At 38.3% G+C, this 21,055-nt stretch overlaps 1 protein-coding gene across 8 annotated transcripts in view; it reads left to right on the top strand.

The window, feature by feature from the left end:
• Positions 1–21,055, top strand: part of LOC124717296 (longitudinals lacking protein, isoforms N/O/W/X/Y-like) — a 269,156-nt gene that overhangs the window by 186,693 nt on the left and 61,408 nt on the right. For 6 of the 8 annotated variants that reach the window (XM_047244116.1, XM_047244115.1, XM_047244111.1 and 3 more), the window contains one exon: positions 17,241–20,162. The exons of 1 other annotated variant lie outside the window; for it this stretch is intronic. In XM_047244116.1, the coding sequence (XP_047100072.1) occupies positions 17,506–19,497 (1,992 nt within the window). In that variant the 5' untranslated portion in view covers positions 17,241–17,505 and the 3' untranslated portion in view covers positions 19,498–20,162. Of the gene's footprint in view, positions 1–4,618; positions 4,793–17,240; positions 20,163–21,055 lie in introns of those variants that run through there. One more of the 8 variants, XM_047244112.1, reaches the window with a different exon arrangement.

The following is a 21,055-nucleotide window of genomic DNA, read 5'->3' as shown; positions in this document are numbered from 1 at the left end:
CCTTGTTTGGGGATGTATAGAGGAATGACCTCTTATCGACATAGCGAACCACAGGAGTAAACTACGTAAATGTCAGTGACTGCTGCATTCAACTTGGCTTGATATCATGAAATTCTAATTTCTATCTCTTGGGAGATAGCTGTTTTATTGTAATCCATCTGTAATTCTTCCGGCCTATACATATCATCAGCCACTGCATTTTTATGCCAGACACAACACAGATTAGTTGCGAACTTAGAACTAAACTGGAGATAAACTAGATGGAATGGCGAAGTTAATGAGGCATGATCTGCATGGACGAAAATGGTAGCAGCAGCATTTCCCATTTTTATATCGCTACTGAGAGATTTCCATCGTTTTAGTTCATAAGGACCTGTTTACAAACACCTTCTATGTTCGAGTATGGCAGGCAAGTTTGACTAGCCATAAAATTTTAAGGATTGTTTCACTCACATTGTCTTCCTGCATGACCTTTCATTTTCAACAACAATTAAGTTGTTTTTAGATCACCTAACTGCAGTTTACTGACTAATCTTTTTATTTATCACTCTTCACTTTCTCAAAACCCTGTTAAGGGTCTCGCTTTAGGTAAAGAATCTTTATTTGACTCAGATCTGGCAATCAAATCACAGATGTTTTCAACAAATTGTACCTCTAGTTGCATTAACAGGTAATTAAAATTTGTTACTTAACTTGTTGTACCAGCAATATTAAACTGTGGTTCTGCTGGTAGAACAAAATTTCAGGGTTTTCTACCCAAAAGGGTGGTAATTTCACAATGACCTAATCCACTTCAACTTTTCTTGGAACTGCAGCATTTTTGTTGGCTGTGTTCACGGTCTCCTGTTTTTCTGCTGTACCTTCTTGATCATGTCAGGGCTACCATTTCAGGGGCCAATTTTCATTGCAACAATTTTTATTTCACTTCTCACCTCCTATAGACTTGCTTCTTATAAAATAAAATGTAGATGTAGTAACAGGAAGAGCATGTCACACAGTTTTACAGATATGTATTTGTAAAACAAATGAATATACAGTTGTGAGCTGTTGTTGTTGTGGTCTTCAGTCCAAAGACTGGCTCGATGCAGCTCTTCGTGCTACTCTATCTTGTACAATCTTCTTTATCTATAAGTACCTACTGCAACCTACATGCTTCTGAATCTGCTTAGTGTATTCATCTTTTGCTCTCCCTCTATGAGTTTTGCCCTCCATCCTGCCCTCCAGTACTAAATTGGTGACCCCTCAATGCCTCAGAATATGTCCTTCCAACTGATCCCTTCTTCTAGTCAGGTTGTGCTATAAATCTCTCTTCTCACCCATTCTGTTCAGGACCTCTTCATTGGTTACATGGACTACCTATCTTATCTTCAGCGTTCTTCTATAACACTACATTTCAAAGCTTCTATTCTCTTCTTCTCTAAACAGTTTATCGTCCATGTTTCTCTTCCATACATGGCTACACTCCATACAAATACTTTCGGAAAGGACTTCATGATGCCTAAATCTATACTCGATGTTAACAAATTTCTCTTCTTCATAAACGCTTTTCTCACCATTACGAGTCTACATTTTATATCCTCCCTACTGCGGCCATCATCAGTTATTTTACTTCCTAAATAGCAAAACTCCTTTACTACTTTAAGTGTCTCATTTTCCAATCTAATTCCCTCAGCATCATCTAATTTAATTTGACTGCATTCCATTATCCACGTCTTGCTTTTGTTGATGTTCATCTTATATCCTCCTTTCAAGACACTGTCCATTCTGTTCAACTTCTCTTCCAAATCCTTTTCTGTCTCTGACAAGATCACAATGTCATCGGCAAACCTCAAAGTTTTTGTTCCTTCCCCATGGATTTTAATTCCTACTCTTTTTCTTTTGTTTCCATTACTGCTTGCTCAGTACACAGATTGGATAACATTGGGGATAGGCAACAACCCTGTCTCACTCACTTCTCAACCACTGCTTCCCTTTTGTGCCCCTTGGGTCTTATAACTGCCATCTGGTTTCTGTACAAATTGTAAATAGCCTTTTGCTCCCTGTATTTTACACCTACTACCTTTAGAATGTGAAAGAAAGTATTCTAGTCAAATTTGTCAAAAGCTTCCTCTAAGTCTACAAATGCTAGAAATGTAGGTTTGCCTGTTCTTAACCTGCCTTCTACGAAAAGTTTAGGGTCACTATTGCCTCACATGTTCTGACATTTCTGCCAGATCCAAACTGATCTTCCACGAGGTCGGCTTCTACCAGTTTTTCCACTTGTCTGTGAAGAATTTGTGTTAATATTTTGCATGACTTATTAAAATTATAGTTCGGTAATTTTCACATATGTCAGCAACTGCTTTCTTTGGAATTGGAAGTTTTATATTCTTCTAGAATCTGCAGATACTCCATCGGACAGATGGCACATTGGTATGTGCAGTGTGAAACATCTGAAAGCAAACACCCTGCAATAATCGTCGGGAGGATCCAGGCCATAGGAGGGGTTATTATGTTCTGGGGAATGTTGTTATAGCATTCCTTGGGTGATCTCATCTTTCTGCAAGGCACAGTGGATCAACACAAGTATGCATCTATCCGTGGGGACCATATCCATCCCTGCATGCTGTTGTGCCCCCCCCCCTCGCCCCCCTTCCCCCCCCCCTCCCCCCCCAGAGGCATGTACCAACAGGACAGTGCAATGTGTCACAAAGCTCGCTGTGTGCACGTGTGGTTTGAAGAGTACAATGATGAGTTTAGTGCATTCCTGTGGCTAGCACACTCCCTGGATTTAAGCCCAATTGAGAATCTATGGGATCACCTCAATTGGGCTGTTTGCACCAAGCATCCTCAGCCGAGAAACCTTGTGCAGTTTGCCATGGCTCCACGTCCATGTTGGTAGCTTCCAAAACCTCATTGCCACTCTTTGTTTATGTGTTGCAATGGTCTGCACTGGAAGATGTGGTTGTTCAGGCTTTTGGCAGGTGGTCACATAAATGTGATTGGATAGTGAATATTGGGGGAATAATAGAGCTGATTTTGTTATTTATTTGTCACTTTATCCCCAAACCCTACTTTGGATAACATAAATAATCCTTTACTATATAGTATGTATGATTTAAGAGGTACATTGTGGTGTACAGCTGAACAGTTTAGTTTCACAGTTCTAGAATAGCATCACTCATTGCACCATGAGTGGATACCCATGAGATTTGTGCTGCATTTGTGAACTTGTCATTTGGCTGAGGCACATTTATTTATCATCTCATTAATGTTGATTTAGTATGTTTCTGTAAGGGAACTGCGATGGGTGTATAAAATAATTTGACCAAAAATGCCTTTGAAATTCATCTTCTTGTTGTCATTTTTATCTGTTTTCTGTCTTCTTGTGTTCCATTTGCATTAAGTATGTAATAAATTCTCAAACAATGGAAAAGCCTAGATGGAATAATGTTATGAACTAGAACAGATTACTATTCACCACAGAGGGAGGTGTTTGTCACGAAACAGGCACATTTATCTTCTGCCCCCCACCCCCCCCCCTCCTTCCGCACCATGCATCCCTCCATATCTCTCTCTCCCCCCTCCACACCTGCATCTGATTTGTACTCTCTCTGTCCACCCCAACTGAGTTGGCTACTCATCCGACTGGGACTTTGGTATTTGGGAATGACCATAACCATTGTTTGTGAGTTATGTAAATATGAATATAAGTCTTTTTATCTGAGGTAGGGCTTGTCCAATATCTTATTTAGCAATCTACTTTTAAATGTGCCTGGTAGTTGCTCAATACTTCCTCTGTATGGTGACTAGCAATCTGATCTGATTCATATTTTTACATTAGAAATACTGGATCTTTCATGACAGAGTCCTGACATATCAAAGTTTTCAGGTTATTCATGGATATTTATATTTTTCTCTTTGAGAGTATCAAATGTGCAGATTTTTGGGAAGGTTGCATTTTTTTGTAGCATTAAATATAAATATCCAGCACCTGCAGTATTTTAATTTATCCATGTTTTATGGAGCTTGATGTAACCTGCACTGTCATACACACACATTTCTATTTCAGTCACACTGTAATCTTAATTTTTAGTTGGACATGATGTGTTTTGGTAGCAGACTGATATGATCAGGTGCTTTTTAACTAGTTATATTGACAGATTTTTGATTATCCATCTACGTTGCTTCAGTTTGTTTAGAGGAATGGCTTAGGTTCACATCATGCATCCTCTGATATGTAGATAAAAGTAATACCAACATATACTCCACTATAAGCATTGCTGCTAGTATACCATATCAAAAGTTAAATGTGCCTGAATGAACCTGACTGTATGAGGTTGAAGAGTAATATATCCAGCTTACCAGCAAAATTTCCTTGCTATATTACAGAATAAAATAGTGGTGTGGTAGGTAGGTATGTACGTAGGTGGTAGGTGTTCTTTGTATAGCCCACAAGGCAACTACCAGCGGGTGGCATCATGTATGAACAAAAAATTAATCCTTTTTGTTTGTCGAGAATGCTGTTTGTGAAAATTATTGATATTTGTGGTCTGTCAGGGGCAAAAACATAATAAAAAGTCACAAAAATATGTAATTTGAATGGCAGACTGTATCCGTATCTGTGATATTGCCGTAGGCATGCCACCATTGCAGCACGCTCCCTTTTGTGGCCACCACTTTGGTGCTGTGCCGCAAGGTGAACTATCGTCTGCTGTTGCCGTGGGCAGAGGGCTGGGCAGGAGGCCTTCAAGTGCAGCACGTGTTCCACTTGTCCCAACACTCTCTCTCTACCCTGCCGCCTTGAACATCTGTAAGCATGAATCACTACCTTCGTGGATGTATTTTAATGCAATGTGTCTAGATGATTAATATTGCCACTCCACCAACTTGAAGCTGAAAGAGGGCTGAACATTTTAAAACAATGCTCACGGTGAATCGATATAAAAGCAGGGAAATTATGTAAGTTTTATAAGTAGGTATAGTAGCCTGTAATAGTAGGAATCAGTTTCAGGATTCAGTAGTGTGTAGGAATAAGTGCAATTACTGTGGTAAACAGTACATAGCGTAATCAGGGAGAAGATTCAAAACTCTGTTCATGGAACACACGTACTCTGAAAACAAAAATCTAATTTGGAGCCCTTGTGGCGACTTTAAAGCTCTCTGTAACAGATATTGATCATAATTTGGAAATCTCGTGCAGAGCTCAAAAGGAGTGATTCCTTAAATCTTAGAACAATTCGAAATTTACAGTCACAAGAAGCAGGATTTAAGCTTAATTTTGAATGAGCAAAGCCAGTTCACCTACAACTACAATGGCTATTTTAACATTTATGAAGACTGCGGTGATGATTGTTATTTACAGAGGTACAAGGCAATAGGTGAGAGAAAGAGAGTGGTGGGGCAGCTTGAACGCGTAGTATGCTGTGTCTGAAATTGGTGAAACAACCTTCCTATGCGGCCCCTTCGTCCACAGTGGCGGTCTGACTGACTCACAGCATAATGCCAAAACAGTGACCGTGAGAAAGATGCTGTATCAGCTATAAGCTTGTGGCAACATCACCTGCTGTACCATATAAATTACATATCTTCATGCCTAAAAAGATTTTATCCAATCAAATCACAGGATTCAAGCAAGTATTTCTGACAACTATTCTCAACAAACAAAAAATTAAGTTTGGAAATGCAATTTTCATTCATATATGGCAAATGTACCAGACGCCACCTTTAGCAGTTGCCTTGTGGGTTATATGAACAGTGTGGGCTGTTCCAGGTCACTATTATATCCTGTGATGTAACATGTAAAGTTTACTAATAAGATGGATGTGTTACTCTCATATCCAATACAGGCAGTTATGTTCCGGTAAATTTGATTTTTGATGTGGTATAATAGCAAGGTCGCATATCATAAAATGTGCTGTTCACTTTTATCTACAGACCTTTTATCTGTAGAATGAGGATATTTCACATGAACCCAACGTCAATCATCCGAAAAAATTAAATCAGTCTAGATGGACAATTAAAACCTGTTTTATAAAAAATGATTACAGATCATCTCTGAGAAAGTAATATCAAATTTTTCGTAATTGTATTTTGTGATTACATTTGGCTCATGATGTTTTTGTTATCATGTGTGACAGTGTGCTTATTAGCCGGTCCCAATATTATTACACCTGCGACTGAGGATCTTCACCCCTGTGTTCGGCTGTGCGCTTGAAGCCCATCAGAATGTGCTGTGCTGTTCTAATGACCAGGCAGTTTGCTCATGGAGGTAGTGGATTTCCACAGTGTATACGACAGTTGAAAATGTGGATGTGGTTTTTGTTCACTGTAATGTCACATTGTGTTTTCAATGAGAGGCCAAGCGCAATAATATCATGGTTGGGTGGTATGTGGGGAAATTTTGTTAATTCACACTAGAAAATTTACTGTGACTAACAAAACATTTTGTACTTTCATACATTTTTTATTAAGTGAAATAAATCTCAGCTCACATCAGGGATGAGCATGCATTGATTTATGGCATGTAGAAGACTGCACAAAATATAGATACTACACTTGCACTGAGTATGTGGGAACAATTAGAAAGTGATTTTAAAGTCAAACAACACAGAACTTTATTTGCTCAGAACTCAAATGTCGTAAGAGCTACACAACATCTTTCATTACAAAGCAGAGATAGAGTCCACACAGCATACGATGGCCCATGTGTAGTGACCAATTTTCATCCGAAGTGCCGAGTGAGTTCATTCGTTTATTCAGAAGGGCAGGCATATACTGTCTGCCACCTTTTGGCCAGCCGGCAGTGACAGAATCAAGGCACACGTGCTGCCATCAGTTTTGGACAATTTTACAGAAACTACTTAGTAAAAAGTTTCATTTTTGCTTTACTTGTAGCATTGTATTTGAGGTTCATTACTCTGTGCCCATTATTTACTTAGTTGTCATAGTTATTGTGATATTTACATGGAAGTAAGACACTGCTCGAAATTCAAAAAAGTTGGTAATGAAAAACAATGGTCGTTATGATTTTGCGTTTGGTGCATATTAGATAATATGTTGCTGCACATGAAATGTTGCTAACATATTGAATTTTTCTTTAGAATTGGGTGGAGGTCTGTATCTGTTACCAGTCTCGAGAAAATAGATCTGATGTAGCACACTCATTTGCAATTGCGCCACACCAGCGATAAAACCATAGTGAAATATCCCTCACATTCCTCATATTTCTGCATAAATGGTTTGAGATATCGAAATGAGATTTTGGCAAATGATAACTTGCTAAGAGGAGAGTATTTTGCCATATGGTTATTATACAAAACTTCATTATCTACCGTGGTATTCCACTAAGTACAGACTTTTTCAACGAAGGAGTGTAATTTTTAGGTGCCATCAGTAGTTGGTGAAACGAGAAATGCTATGATTTTTGGAACAATGTAAGTGAAGACATTACACATTTATTCTGTACTGAGGATGTGTTTTTTCATAAGATGCTGACCTTACTTTTCCTCTGTCAATAAACTTAAAAAACAACTGTTTCAGAATTATATCGCAATCACATCTGCACGGGTTATTGAGATGAGACTGTGTAAACCCTGCCGTGTTGTATCAAAAGAAGCCAATTTTAACATGGCAACAGAGAAATGTTTCGGTTTTACTCAAAATTCGCTATTTATGACACTTCTCTGAAAGTTACAAATGATTGACATGCCAGGCAAAAATTAATCACTGCATTTTCAGTGGAATTCTTCTTAGATACTAAACAAAGCAGAAGTGACAGATCTTTTTGAATGGTCACCATGCAAGTTGGGCTTGCAGGGGCCCTGTTTAATATTTACAAACAATGTGAGCGTAGGCTTCAGTTTGTAACAACACTTCCCTCCCAGCCCTTGGCATTTCCCCTACGGCACCTGCCTGCACCCCACACCACTACTGCTGTCGTGTCCTACCGTATGTGCCTCTACCAGCTACAGTATTATGTGTGGATGTATAGTGCAACACAAGAGACACTATTAATAATTCCTCATATCTTCCCCACACTGGTCTATCTTAAGAGGTTGGATCAGATGGAGTGGCCTGGTGATGTGTCTTCCACTGTTAGTGGCAAGGGTGGCTGTGTGTGGAATTTCTTCTCTGCCTTCTTTCAGCTCTTGCGTGCTTGCCTTTTCCCACAAGTTCCGTGGGAGATCTACTTCTTGCTGAGGGACAAAACCACTGACTTGGATCCTGACTGATATTCCGTTTTGGCATTTGACTTGTGCAAATGCATTAGACACCCCTTACTCCAGCACTTCCAGAAATCTTTTGCTGTTTCTTAGGGAGTCTGAACACACTTGTCCAGTCTGTTAGGCCTGGTGGCTTGGGTGTCATTGGCAGTTCTGTGAGGCTCTCCCTCTTGAGGAAGTCTGCAGCTGAGATATTTGCTTAGAGTTCAGATCAGTTTAAATATTCACAAGCACAATTGGTAGCCCTACTTCATCCATACTGGGGCATCTGAGTACTTTTCAGAAACATCATTTAGTTGATCGTACCATTTACTCCCTCCATTCTCTCCATCGATCTACACATGGAGCTTTAAATGTTATGCCTTGTTGAATGATTTATTGGTGGGTCTTAACAGCAGAGATGTTTTTCTCTTTCTTGATCGCTCGAGGACTGTGTGTTTGTGCTGTCAGCATCATTTGAAAAGTGGTGAGAATGGACATCGACAAAATTGGAAATTTGTATGGGCATTGATAACCGTGCGGTTGAGAACCCCACAAACCAAATATGGTCGTCGTCATCATTATCATCATCATCATCATCATCATCGTCGTCATCATCATCTTTGTTGGCTCTGTGGTACATTTGGCCATTGTCATTGTAGATGGTGTCATTGTCATTGTAGATTATGTGCAGAATGCCATGTGAGCCAATAAACCTTTGTAATGCCTACAAGAATTGATCTGTTGATACATTGTGAACTAGCTCCAGGAGAACGACTATAGTCACGGAAGGTAAACTGTACATTACAGCATTTTGTTTTGATACTTCTTTTAAGAGACAGTTGAATGAAAATGAAACAAATGGAAAAAAGTAAACAAACTGTTTATTTCAAAAGTAATTTCCATAACTGTTAATACATTTATCTCACCATGAGACAAGACATCAATACTTAAAATCTTGGCAGTTGCCTAAGGTGCCATGAGTGTAACCAGGTGAACACCTCTTTGTCCAAAGCAAATCAGTGGCCACAAACTTCTACCTACAGGGCTCCAAAAATATGGAAACTGCACGATGAGAGATCAGAATTATGTGGAGGATGTGTAGGGGATTCCCAGCGAAACTTCTAGAGCGTAATTGAAACAACTAGGCAATATGTGGGCACACCTCATCACAGTTTGATGAGGCAAATAAAAGTTGTCAGCCAATTCAGCATGTCAGTTTTGGATGTAATTTAAAATCTGTCTCTCGTATGCAGTGCCTACAATGTCATTTCTGTCCAAACGCCCCTGTAAAGTGAGGAAGCATCATTACAAAGGTTAGTTGTAAGAATGGCTGCCGATTCGCGTAGAGGATGGACCAGTCTTTGCTGATCCTTTGACAGAATAGGAAGTGTGAAATTTTTCTAGAAGTTCTGAATGCTTTGCACTCATTGATTGATCATTGCATATTACTATTGTGTCTAAATCCCAGAAGTTTTGGACTGCATTCTCTAATGCTTGATTGAACAGCAGGTTGATGAGGTTAATGATGGCTTGATTTACAGAAATCCCTGGGCAGTTTCTGCTGAGGATCTATCTGGATTTCAGAGTCAGTAAAGCCAGTGATGGGGATACGCGTACAAGTGTGGTAATGATCCACTCCAATAAGTACCTCAGTGGGAAGATCATAGTATCCACCTGTGCAATCGGCCAGTTGTAAATTACTAATGTGTTGCCATTTAAACTCTTGAAAAGAATTAATTCTATCAGAAAGAGGAACTACAATGCGAGCATTGTTCCACGGCCTTCTCAGCCTCAGAACCAAATGGCAAGTGTGTGATGTCGTGAGTGAAGACTCAAAAGTATTGACTGCTAGTGGGTGATTTGTAATGACTTCCAGTTTTAAATAGTTGGTCAATGATCTGCTAATGAAGCTGGATTGGCTGCTGCCATTGAAAATGCACTGTGTAAGTGGTCCCCATTACGTATACATAGGATATATGGAGATGAATGAATTCTAAACAACTGATGTTCACATTGATCACTGAACTGTGTTCGGCAGGAGTAATGGGTGAAGTAAAATGTTCTAAATCGCTACAGACTGATTTTTGATAGCTTTTCTTGCAGAAGAGTCATAATGATTTTCCTTACTTTTTGCAGTCTCTTACTGTTACTCCCTGGTTGAGGCAAAGAATGCACCTGTTGCTGGAACTCAAAATCTTGAGACAGTTATAAAAATCCTTCACCTTCTCACAATCTTGTGCCCAATGACTACCCTGTTCATAAAACGCACAGTAGGCTTCTACCTTCCGTAAGTGCTCACGTGCAGTAACTCCTGACATTGATCGAACATTGAGGGCTGATGTAGTCAGTCCGGTGTTAGTTAATCTGCAAGCTGCCCTGCAGATCTTTTGCTCTGTCGTTGCCCTGTCTACCTCTTCTGACAAGTATTCCGTCAATTTCAGGATGTTCCATCCTGAGCATTGTACTTTCTTTGTATGAATTATCCAGCTTTGACATATATCTTCTAGGAAACTGCGAAGTACCTGTGAAACTGAAACTCGAGCGAAGCTTCTATGTTGTACCATAGTGTCTCAAGAGCTTGAATGCAATTATTGCATTCAGTAAATGATTAGATTAGATTAGTTTTCGTTCCATAGATCCGGGAGGAGATCCTCTTGGATGTGGAACAGGTCAATTTTTTTTTTTAAGCTGAAATATCAATACTAATAGTATGAATATATACAATACATCATTTGTTTCTATTAAAAAATTCGTCAATGGAGTAGAAGGAGTTTGCCACTAGCAAGTCTTTCAGGCTCCTTTTAAACTGAACTTTATTTGTAACTAATTTTTTTATGTTTGCTGGCAAATTATTGAAGATGAGTGTTCCTGAGTAGTGGACCCCTTTTTGAATTAAAGTAAGTGCTTTTAAGTCCTTGTGCAGATCATTTTTGTTCCTGGTATTGTATGTATGAACTGAGCTGTTTGTTGGAAAAAGAGATATATTACTTAGGACAAATTTCATTAAGGAGTAAATATACTGAGAGGCAGTAGTTAGTATACCCAGTTCTTTGAAGGGGTTTCTACAGGACGTCCGTGAATTTACTCCACAAATAATATGTATTACACACTTTTGGACTCTGAAATCTTTTGTTTGACTTGAAGAGTTACCCCAAAATATTATACCATATGACATTATGGAATGAAAGTAGGCAAAGTATGTAAGCTTTTTCTTTTTTATGTTGTCTATGTCTGCTAACACTCGAATTGCAAATACAGATTTGTTAAGGCATTTCTGCAGTTCTGTGGTGTGCTCCTCCCAACTGAATTTATTATCAAGTTGTAATCCCAGGAATTTAAGACTGTCAACCTCTTGTATCTGCTCTTCTTCATACTTTATGCATATGCTGGGTGGAAACCTCTTACAGGTTCTGAATTGCATATAGTGAGTCTTTTCGAAGTTCAATGTCAGTGAGTTGGCTTTAAACCATTTATTAATATCCATGAAAATATCGTTAGCAGATCTTTCTAGAACTACACTCAACATACTATTTATTGCAATACTTGTGTCATCTGCAAACAAAACGAACTCTGCTTCTGGCAGTGTAACTGATGAGAGATCATTAATGTACACAAGAAAAAGCAGTGGCCCTAAGATGGATCCTTGTGGGACACCACATGTAATTTCTTCTTATTCGGATGGTGACTGATGACTTGATTCACTAGTCCCTTGCACTGACACCCTTTGTTTCCTGTTAGTGAGGTATGACTTGAACCATTTTGCAGCACTGCCTGTGACACCATAAAATTCTAATTTATTTAAAAGAATGTTGTGGTTCACACAATCGAATGCCTTTGACAAATCACAGAAAATACCTGCTGCTTGTAACTTGTTATTTAATGAATTAAGTACATTTTCACTGCAGTTGTAAATAGCCTTCTCGATATCAGAACCCTTCAGAAATCCAAACTGTGTTTTTGGTAATATGTTATTTGTGATCAGATGGTTGAGAAGCTGCCTGTACATGTTAGGTTACAGGTATAATGTCTTCCAGATAGTCAAGATCTGCCTGTATAATTGTACAGGGTGTACATAAAGTGCGGGAACACTTCTATTATTTATTGCACAAGAACTAAACATTGTACAGATGTCATACATATTGCATTTTGGAGAGAAACTATGAAAGTTTTTTTTACAAACATTTGATATGCAAACCATGAGTGATTAGGCAGACGTCAACACGGTAATTGAATTATTGCTGTACCCATCCCAGCATGGGAACTTCTGCACTAGCTCCAATTTGAATGGGTTCATGGACATTTTCTGTCCCAGGACTTTCCATACTGTCATTGGAGCCATTTGAAATTTGTGAGATGCATGACGCACCAATTTCTTTGGACACCTTATGAATGTCTCTTGTATGTGTTCCACATTCACTTCACTCACACTGGGATGTCCGCTTCTCTTTGCCGGGCACAAGCAACCTGTCATAACAAATTTGTTGTGTCAGTGGTAAATGGCCTTCCTTGTTGGTGGCTTCTTACTGTATTTGGTTCAAAACATCCAATTAAACAGCTGTAGCATACTTGTTTTTGTTGAACTCCAACACACAGAAAGCTGACTCCGCACCTGAACTCACAATGTTTGCGACTAGCGCTGACTATCGGCAGATTACCAAACTATGCTGTGCTGGTATACATAAAAAAAAAAAAAAAAAAAAAAAAAAAAAAAAAAAAAAACACTTTTAGGGTTTCTCTTCAAAATGATAAATGTTTGAGGTCTGTACAATGTATGGTTCTTGTACAATAAATAATTGAAAGTGTTCCCATACTTTTTTTACACCCTGTATTTCTGTCACCATAAAGTGCAAATAGAATTTCCTTATTTTGTTCATAAGCACCTGCAGTTCCAGCAGTGCCATGTACCCTCTGCGAAATACAATTTTGTTGGCAGTTGACAAGTTTTGGTCGGCATCAACAGGGAATTTGAACTGTTCCCAGAAACGAGCCCAATGCTCAGTGTTACCAGAAAATGGCTGTAACTTGTTTGGTGGTAGTTGATCACAGTACGTGCATGAATGTGTAGAAATCCCACATGTCAACCTGTAAGCTGTTGCTCCATACTGTATTTTGCATTCAGGATCACATGCCACACAGATTTTGTATAGTCTTCACATACTAAGAGATGGCTTTCGTATTCCATGTCATCAAGTAAGTCTTTTGGATAATGTTGTAAAAGGTCATTAAAGTAGCCAAAGAGTCCTGCAATCAAGTGCTAGTGAATTCAGTCTCATTTTTGTACATGGAGTTGTCAATGAATATATTTGATTAATGAACTGTGTAACACTGGAACTGTACATTCCTCATTTACGATTTACATTTCTGTCTGAATATAATAGAAGGAAACATTCCATGTGGGAAAAATATATCTAAAAACGAAGATGATGTAACTTACGAAACGAAAGTGTTCGTATGTTGTATGTTGTTAAGACACACTAACAAACACAAACACACACACAAAATTCAAGCTTTCGCAAACCACGGTTGCTTCATCAGGAAAGAGGGAAGGAGAGGGAAAGACGACAGGATATGGGTTTTAAGGGAGAGGGTAAGTCTTTCCGCTACCGGGATTGGAATGACTCCTTACCCTCTCCCTTAAAACCCACATCCTTTCGTCTTTCCCTCTTCTTCCCTCTTTTGTGATGAAGCAACCGTGGGTTGCGAAAGCTTGAATTTTGTGTGTGTGTGTGTGTGTGTGTGTGTGTGTGTGTGTGTGTGTGTGTGTGTGTGTGTGTTTGTGTTTGTTAGTGTCTCTATCAACATACCAACGCTTTCCTTTGGTAAGTTACATCACCTTTGTTTTTAGATATATTTACTTTTCTGTCTGTTGTTTCAAAATGTTGGCTCGTGTTTAGTTATAATTGTAGCATCCCTAACAGATGGCAACATGTGACAAGCATTAATAAGAAACTTTCTTGCCAGAAATTAGCTGTCACTTGTTATGTAATAAGATTATTCTTTTATGCTCTACTCAAATATACTCCAACAACTAGTATACGGGCAATAAGGTGATGCTGATACATAACAGTAATGAATGCAAGTAAGCTGCAGGTATCAATGCATAGATGACTTAACAGGAAGCATGTGTTATATGTTACACGTGTAGTAATTCGCCTGTGTAGTCACTGAGAATCAATATTTAAATTATCTTGAAGTATCACAAACGCCCCAGAGATTCCAAAAGTTCCTATCTGTATTACTTTTTTCTGGGTTTTGACACCAGGAATGTGTTGGTACAATTAGGACTGGATTTTTAACATCAGCTAACATACAATCTCTGATACAACTTTATTTGTACAGAACTTACATATCACAGAAGTTACACAATATCTTTCATTACAAAGCAGAGATACCACACAACTCTTCATTTCTGCTGGGTGCATTACTCTTTTTTGCACACAACTCAAAGACATCATTTAGCGATTCCCCCACAGATGTGTAATAATTTATACTGGAGTGGTTGGACTGTCAAAGATAATTATGCTGTTAAGATACTACATTTAACACAAGTCAAACAATGGAAAGTCCAGATCGAATATAAAGATGATACATTTTTCATTGTGCCTGTCCGTAGATCAGACTGTTACACATTGAGCTTTTTCTGGCTGGAGAGGCTAGATATAGTGATCATGCATATGTGACGTGTGCTTGCTTGTGTGAACATGTGTGCATTTTCCTTTCTGAAGAAAGCTTTAACTGGAAGCTCAGTGTGTAACAGTCTTTTTGTTGTGTCTGTCTGCAACTTGATGTGCAATCTTTACGGTATGTAGTAGTCTTCACTTAACACAAATTTTGCTTAAATTACTACATATATCAATACAGAGCAGATTTGTATTGCAAATTATTACATTTTGATTACAATACTATACGTGCCAGTACAGAACAGATTTTTATTGCAGAAATCACAGGAAATTGTACCACATGTAAATATATAATATTTATTAAAGAAAAAGTTCAAGGAAGTGCTTAGTGTTTGTGTTATTAATAAAGTGCCCTTTTCAACAGTTTCACAGAATCATAAATGCTGACTCAGTTAAACTAATCAGTAGGAATTTTTAGGACGAACAGTGGAAAGCAGTTTACGGAGGAGACACAGTAGATGAACAATTCACTTCTTTACTAAAAATCTTCTAGCAGCACTACAAATCCAGTTTTCCTTTCCAAAATACGCTTATGACACTGTCGAGTGATCCCTGCCTTAGGTGTAGGGTAGGCACGTGGGCACTTCACTCTCTCTATCCAACTGCAGTTCTTTCAAAATTTGTTTTGTAGGAATAGGCTTTGTCAGGAAATATTTGCTGACACCCACACGAGTTATAGTACTGATAAGCTCATGACACAGTTAGGTTTCCACAAAGTAAAGAGTCACTTTACTCTGAATAGATTATGTTCAAACAAATTTCGGACTTGCAGCTGCTCACTGTTTAATTATATATTGTGTTTATTTGGAAAAAATGAGCATTTACAGTTTAGGTCAACCATCAGTTACATCTATGTGTAGTTTTTTTATACAATAGATATGAAAATGAATGTGAAACAAAATGGGTGTTTGGATTTCAGAATTTGGGAGCTGTTGAATTTTGCCATCCTGTATACTGTAACAATATTGAGAATTGTCAGAAATCGTGTATATATTTTTCCACATCTTTTGGTTCACTCAGTTGTCTGTACTTCTCCTCGACACATAAGCACTAGTTTCTGTATTCCTCTTGACGGAATTCATGCCATCTCGGGAATTGTCACTGTATTTCTGAGTACAGAATCGTTAACGCACCCAGCAGAAATGTAGAGCTACCACTTATAATACAGACACTCAGTTAGTAATTAAATCCACAGGGGTGACTGCCCACTGATCCAGTTATACCCAAAAATTACTCTTTTTTGCGTTGTTCACTTGTGCAGTGTTCACAAACACATGGTAAGTTACATTCAACACAGTAGTTAAGGAACATACCTTTCAAATGGTGTAGGTTGACTCCTCTATGTTGGTCACTTGGCAGCTTGTCAATAGGGTAAGGCAGTGAATACATTGATGTGTTTCACACGAATGGATACTACAAGTCAGTAGCAGCCACAAGCTAAAATTTCACCTGACACCCATTCACATATTTTGTTGAATGGATGAGGAATATCAAATGGATTTATGCAAAGAACTCAATATCTTCATAAATGGCACAGAAAATGGAAGCATACTGCTGAATACCGAGTGTAAAGGAACAATTAGGACTTCATCCAAAAACTTCTCCAGAGTGGAACACTCACTTTGGCAACAACATAAGTACTTGCAAAATTCTTGAGCTATTTCTTTAATTTAAAAAAAAAAATATTGTTAAGATTTGTCTATTTTCCTGTGATTTCTGTAAATAAAGTATACTTTTTATTGATATGTGTCATAACATAGTTGATTAAACTTTAATAGTATAGACGCTCAAGTGTATCATCTTAATAGTATAATTATCTGTGAGAATTTGAGTGACATTTTTTAATTTGTCTAGTGCTCTGTTCAAGCAAAGAATGTGAAAGTTTATTTCACTTAATATATGGCAGATAAATGTACAAAATGTAACTCAAGGAATTGGTTGGACAGATCTAGTTATGTAAATTTCTACTCAGACTCGCTGCCGTGCCCACTGACAGCAAAACTATCACTGTTACAGCAAATGTAGTCAAACAAAGTCATGTATAATTAGTAGGAAGACACCTGATGATGGCAACATTGTGCCAACATATTGTATGAAGCTGAAGAGTGATGTTAAAACAAGAGTTAAACAAACATGTGTTGTGATATAATTCTGCAACAATCATCTGATACCTCTGTTTGGGTCAATTTCAGCAACATTTGTGTGAAATAATTTTGAATTCTTCTGAAATAATTATGAATTCTTCTTAATTTCTCATCATTTCTGGTGACTTACCTTAACGGACATTGTACCCTACACTCATGCATTGTAAATAATTTTATAGCTTATTTTTCCTGGAGACAATTTGATTAACATAAGATTGTTTGCACACTAGGTCAGGCGCTCAAAATTTCTGGAACAGCAACTGTATCTGCAATTTGAAAGAAGATCATTGCCACGGATATTGTTCACAAACGATTGAAGATGGCACTCTGCAGACCTCTGAGAAACATTACTTCACTGCCTGAAGATGATCAACTTGGAGATAATTATATCCTTGTTGTTCCAAGGAAACTGAACAATTGTAGTAAATGATATCACTGTAATAGTTAGTCAGTATTAAAGAAGTGATTGAAGTCCCTTGAAGACAGCTAGACAGAATGGATCAGATCAGTAACATTCATTTAAGGTGGAACAAACATCAAGCTACTTTGATGTCAGTTTTTGATGCTCTGTTGGACAATGAGAAATTAACAGACTGCACAATTAGTGCTGAGGGCCACCATTTAAGAGCACATAAGATAATTCTTTCAGCCTGTAGTCCATATTTTGAGGAACTGTTCACCGAAAACAATGAGAAGCACCCAATTATTATTCTGCACGATATAAAATATGATGTGGTTAAAGCTTTGCTGGACTTTATGTATCGTGGTGAAGTAAATATACCACAAAAGGAGCTTAGTGGTGTTCTTAAGCTCTCGGAGTCCCTTCAGGTTAGGGGACTGTCTGGCAGTGGATGTGTGGACGGTGTCAACATGCAGAAAGGCAGTGGTAGAGATGTGCCACCAGTACTTTCGGAAACACTCTCGGCCCAACCTGCTTCTGTGCCGTGCTTCACGTCAGGTCGGAATGAGCCAGAAGATAAGCTGGAATCGTTTAGAGGATACTCTCCAACTGTGTCATCCCAGGAAGGAGGTTCCGGGGAAGTAAACTCGGTTCTTAATTACACTCAGAAGTACATAAAAAGTGTTAATCACTGTGGTTCTCTTCAGCTGACGGGCCAAAATACATTTAAAGAAGTCATTACTCCCGATCTTGAAAGTGTGCATCATCTTCCATCTCAAAGACAAGTATTGCCCGCAACGCATAACTCAACTGGTGGACCAGTGTACAATCTGGTGCCTCTTCAGTCCGTGTGCAGTGAGTTGCAGAGCTGCAATGAGAAAACAGTTGTTGCGGAAAATGAACGTTTTTCGATACCAGAAGTAGTATTACGTGACAAAATCTCGTCGAATTCGAGTGCACGAAAACAGGAGGTAAAAAAAGAAACAAAATTTGAGAGCCCCGAGAGTCACATGGAAATTATTGAAGATGTAACTCTCGATGATGGTGACAATTTTCGTGATGGCAGTGTCAACATTGTGGGAGTTAGTGGAAGAAGTGCACGTCCAGAAACCCTGCTGTCTCAACCTACTTCTATGCCATGCTGTACCTCAGCTCAGAATGAACCAGAACAAAAGATCGAGTCATTTAGAGGATGCTCTCCAGCTGTATCATGCCAGGAAGAAGGTTCTGTGGAAAGAGACTCCATTTCTAAATCCATTCAAAAGCAAAGAAAAGATATTAATCATGCCCGTTCTGATCGAGCAGGCAAGAATACATTTGAAGATATCATTACTCCTGATGTTGATAGTGTGCATCAACTTCCATCTGAGAGACGAGTAATGGCCACAATGCATAATTCAAATGGCGGACCAGCTTACAGTCCAATTCGGGCACTAAAGACTTTGGTATCGTGTGCCCACACTACCATATGTTCATCGTCTTACAGTCCAATTCCTCAGCAGTCTGTATACAGTGAGTTGCAGAGCTTCGGCAGGTTAATGACTGTTGCAGAAAATGAACGGTTTTTAATGCCAGGAGCAGTATTACCTGATAAAAAGTCAGCAAATGTAAGTGCACACCAACAGGAAGTATCTTTAGTAATAAAATCTGAGGTCCCTGAGAATCACTTGGAAGTTGTTGAAGACCTTACTCTCGATGACGATGAGGACTATCTTTGTGCCAGTGATTATCGTGATGATTGTAGCAGTGGAGAAGTTGACATTGAGGAAGTCAGGAGAATGAGTGCAGGTCTTACATATAAAGAGAATTTTTGCACTCAAGGAATTAATAATCTGCATTCATTATTTGGCAGTGTTGATTTGAGTAACATGACACTGACAACATCCCAGACAGTATTACATAATCAGTTTACTTGTAAGTCTTGTGGGAAGTCTTATCAGCATCCCCAAGGGCTGCAGAGACATGTAAATCTACAATGTGGTAAAGAACGTCGTTATCAGTGCCCTCGCTGCAATTATCGATGTGCTAGGAGTGATAATTTAAAAACACACATGGCTTCTCGCCGTTGTCAGATGCACAAAAAATAAGCACTTCCTGACCGTGTTATGTGATAATGTGAACATAACACCAAGAAAGGAATGATTATTGTTGAGTGGTTACTTTTTTGTGTGACTTTTATTTCAACAGTGCAGTGTGTATTTATGAGTTGCTTGCTCAAGTGATTTCTTGTGCTGTGTTGGTACAAATTTATCCCTGTGTAAATTATATCTGCTATGAGTATATTTTAAAATTTATGTGGAAATCTGAAAACCTCGGAACATGTGAAATCATTTTCCTTGAAGAAATAATTATGCCAGTAATGGTGTTGTGTTCTCATCATTCATACATTTTGTTGTAAACAGAATATTGTTTTTGTGGTGAAGATCTTAACTAGGTGAGTGCAGATGAAGTAGTGCTGATACGATAATTCTGACAGCTGTAGTATCCAATTGGATTAGTAGCTGATAATAATGATAACACCAAGAATTGGTTTACCTATTTGTCCAGAATAACTTGGACGTCCACTATGTTTCTTCTCTATTCCTGTTTCCAATTGTCCAACTTCTCGGCATGCGATAGTGTCTTAACACTTCATATTCTTATGTATATTCTTTTCTTTCTTGTTTCTTCCTCAGTACCTCACACTTGGATGTCTTAATGGAGAGATATTTTACATCCAGAATTAATTGGAAGGGCTCATCATCATGCTGTTTATGTGCTTATGAGAATTATTAAGAAAAATGGCTCTCAGTTAGTGTCTGTATGTGTTGCACTGTTTGATGAACAATTTGTAACCATTTTGAGCGAAGCAATTTAAGTTTTGGAGAAGCACATGTATTTTAATTTTTTTTTTTACAGATATAACATATAGTGAGAAACTTAAATATCCCGCTTCTTATATCAACAATAAAATGGAATTGATATTTCAAACAGAGTAATGTATTTCAAGTTAACAGATTGATAAATCCTTTATTGTTTGCCTACGTTGTTGGCTATTCAAACAGCTGTAAATTATGTTGGAACCTATACCTAAATCAATTTAAGATGGACTGCCATACAAAACTGGTTTACTAGGAAGGACACTTCCCAAATGGATTTAATGGAAGTACAAGAATGGGGACTTGAGTAGGGAACAGGACATTAACATGACTCAGTATTTCATACAAACATATTGACAGAACGTACATATTGTATATATAGTATTGTGTGAGAAACTGATGTGTATGGGAATGAACGATGAAAGTTATTTTCTGTACTGTGATGTGGGAACATTTTAGATCCTTGTTCCAAGGCTCAGACACTCTACAATGCAGAGTCTGCATTAAAGATATCATAGTTATCCTCATAAATAGACAGAAAGATCCAGGTTTGTTCATTACATGATAGGCTGTCAATTACTGGAAACGATATTGACCATTAAATAACTGTTTGTGTGCTGCTGGAGCGATATGAGTGGCTTCATAAAACTTTTTGTAGGAAAAGCAGTTGCATAACTCAGATTTTTCCTTACCTTATTTGGCACATTTGTCATCAGAACATAATTCGGAGTTCCTAAAAAGAATATGTACTTACCAAGCAGCAGCACAATACACACATAAGAGGAGG

This window comes from Schistocerca piceifrons, chromosome 9 (genome assembly GCF_021461385.2).
Source record: "Schistocerca piceifrons isolate TAMUIC-IGC-003096 chromosome 9, iqSchPice1.1, whole genome shotgun sequence".
NCBI classification, from domain to species: Eukaryota; Metazoa; Arthropoda; class Insecta; order Orthoptera; family Acrididae; genus Schistocerca; species Schistocerca piceifrons.
The sequence above is the reverse complement of the archived record's forward strand: the minus strand, read 5'-3'. Positions and strand labels throughout refer to the sequence as shown.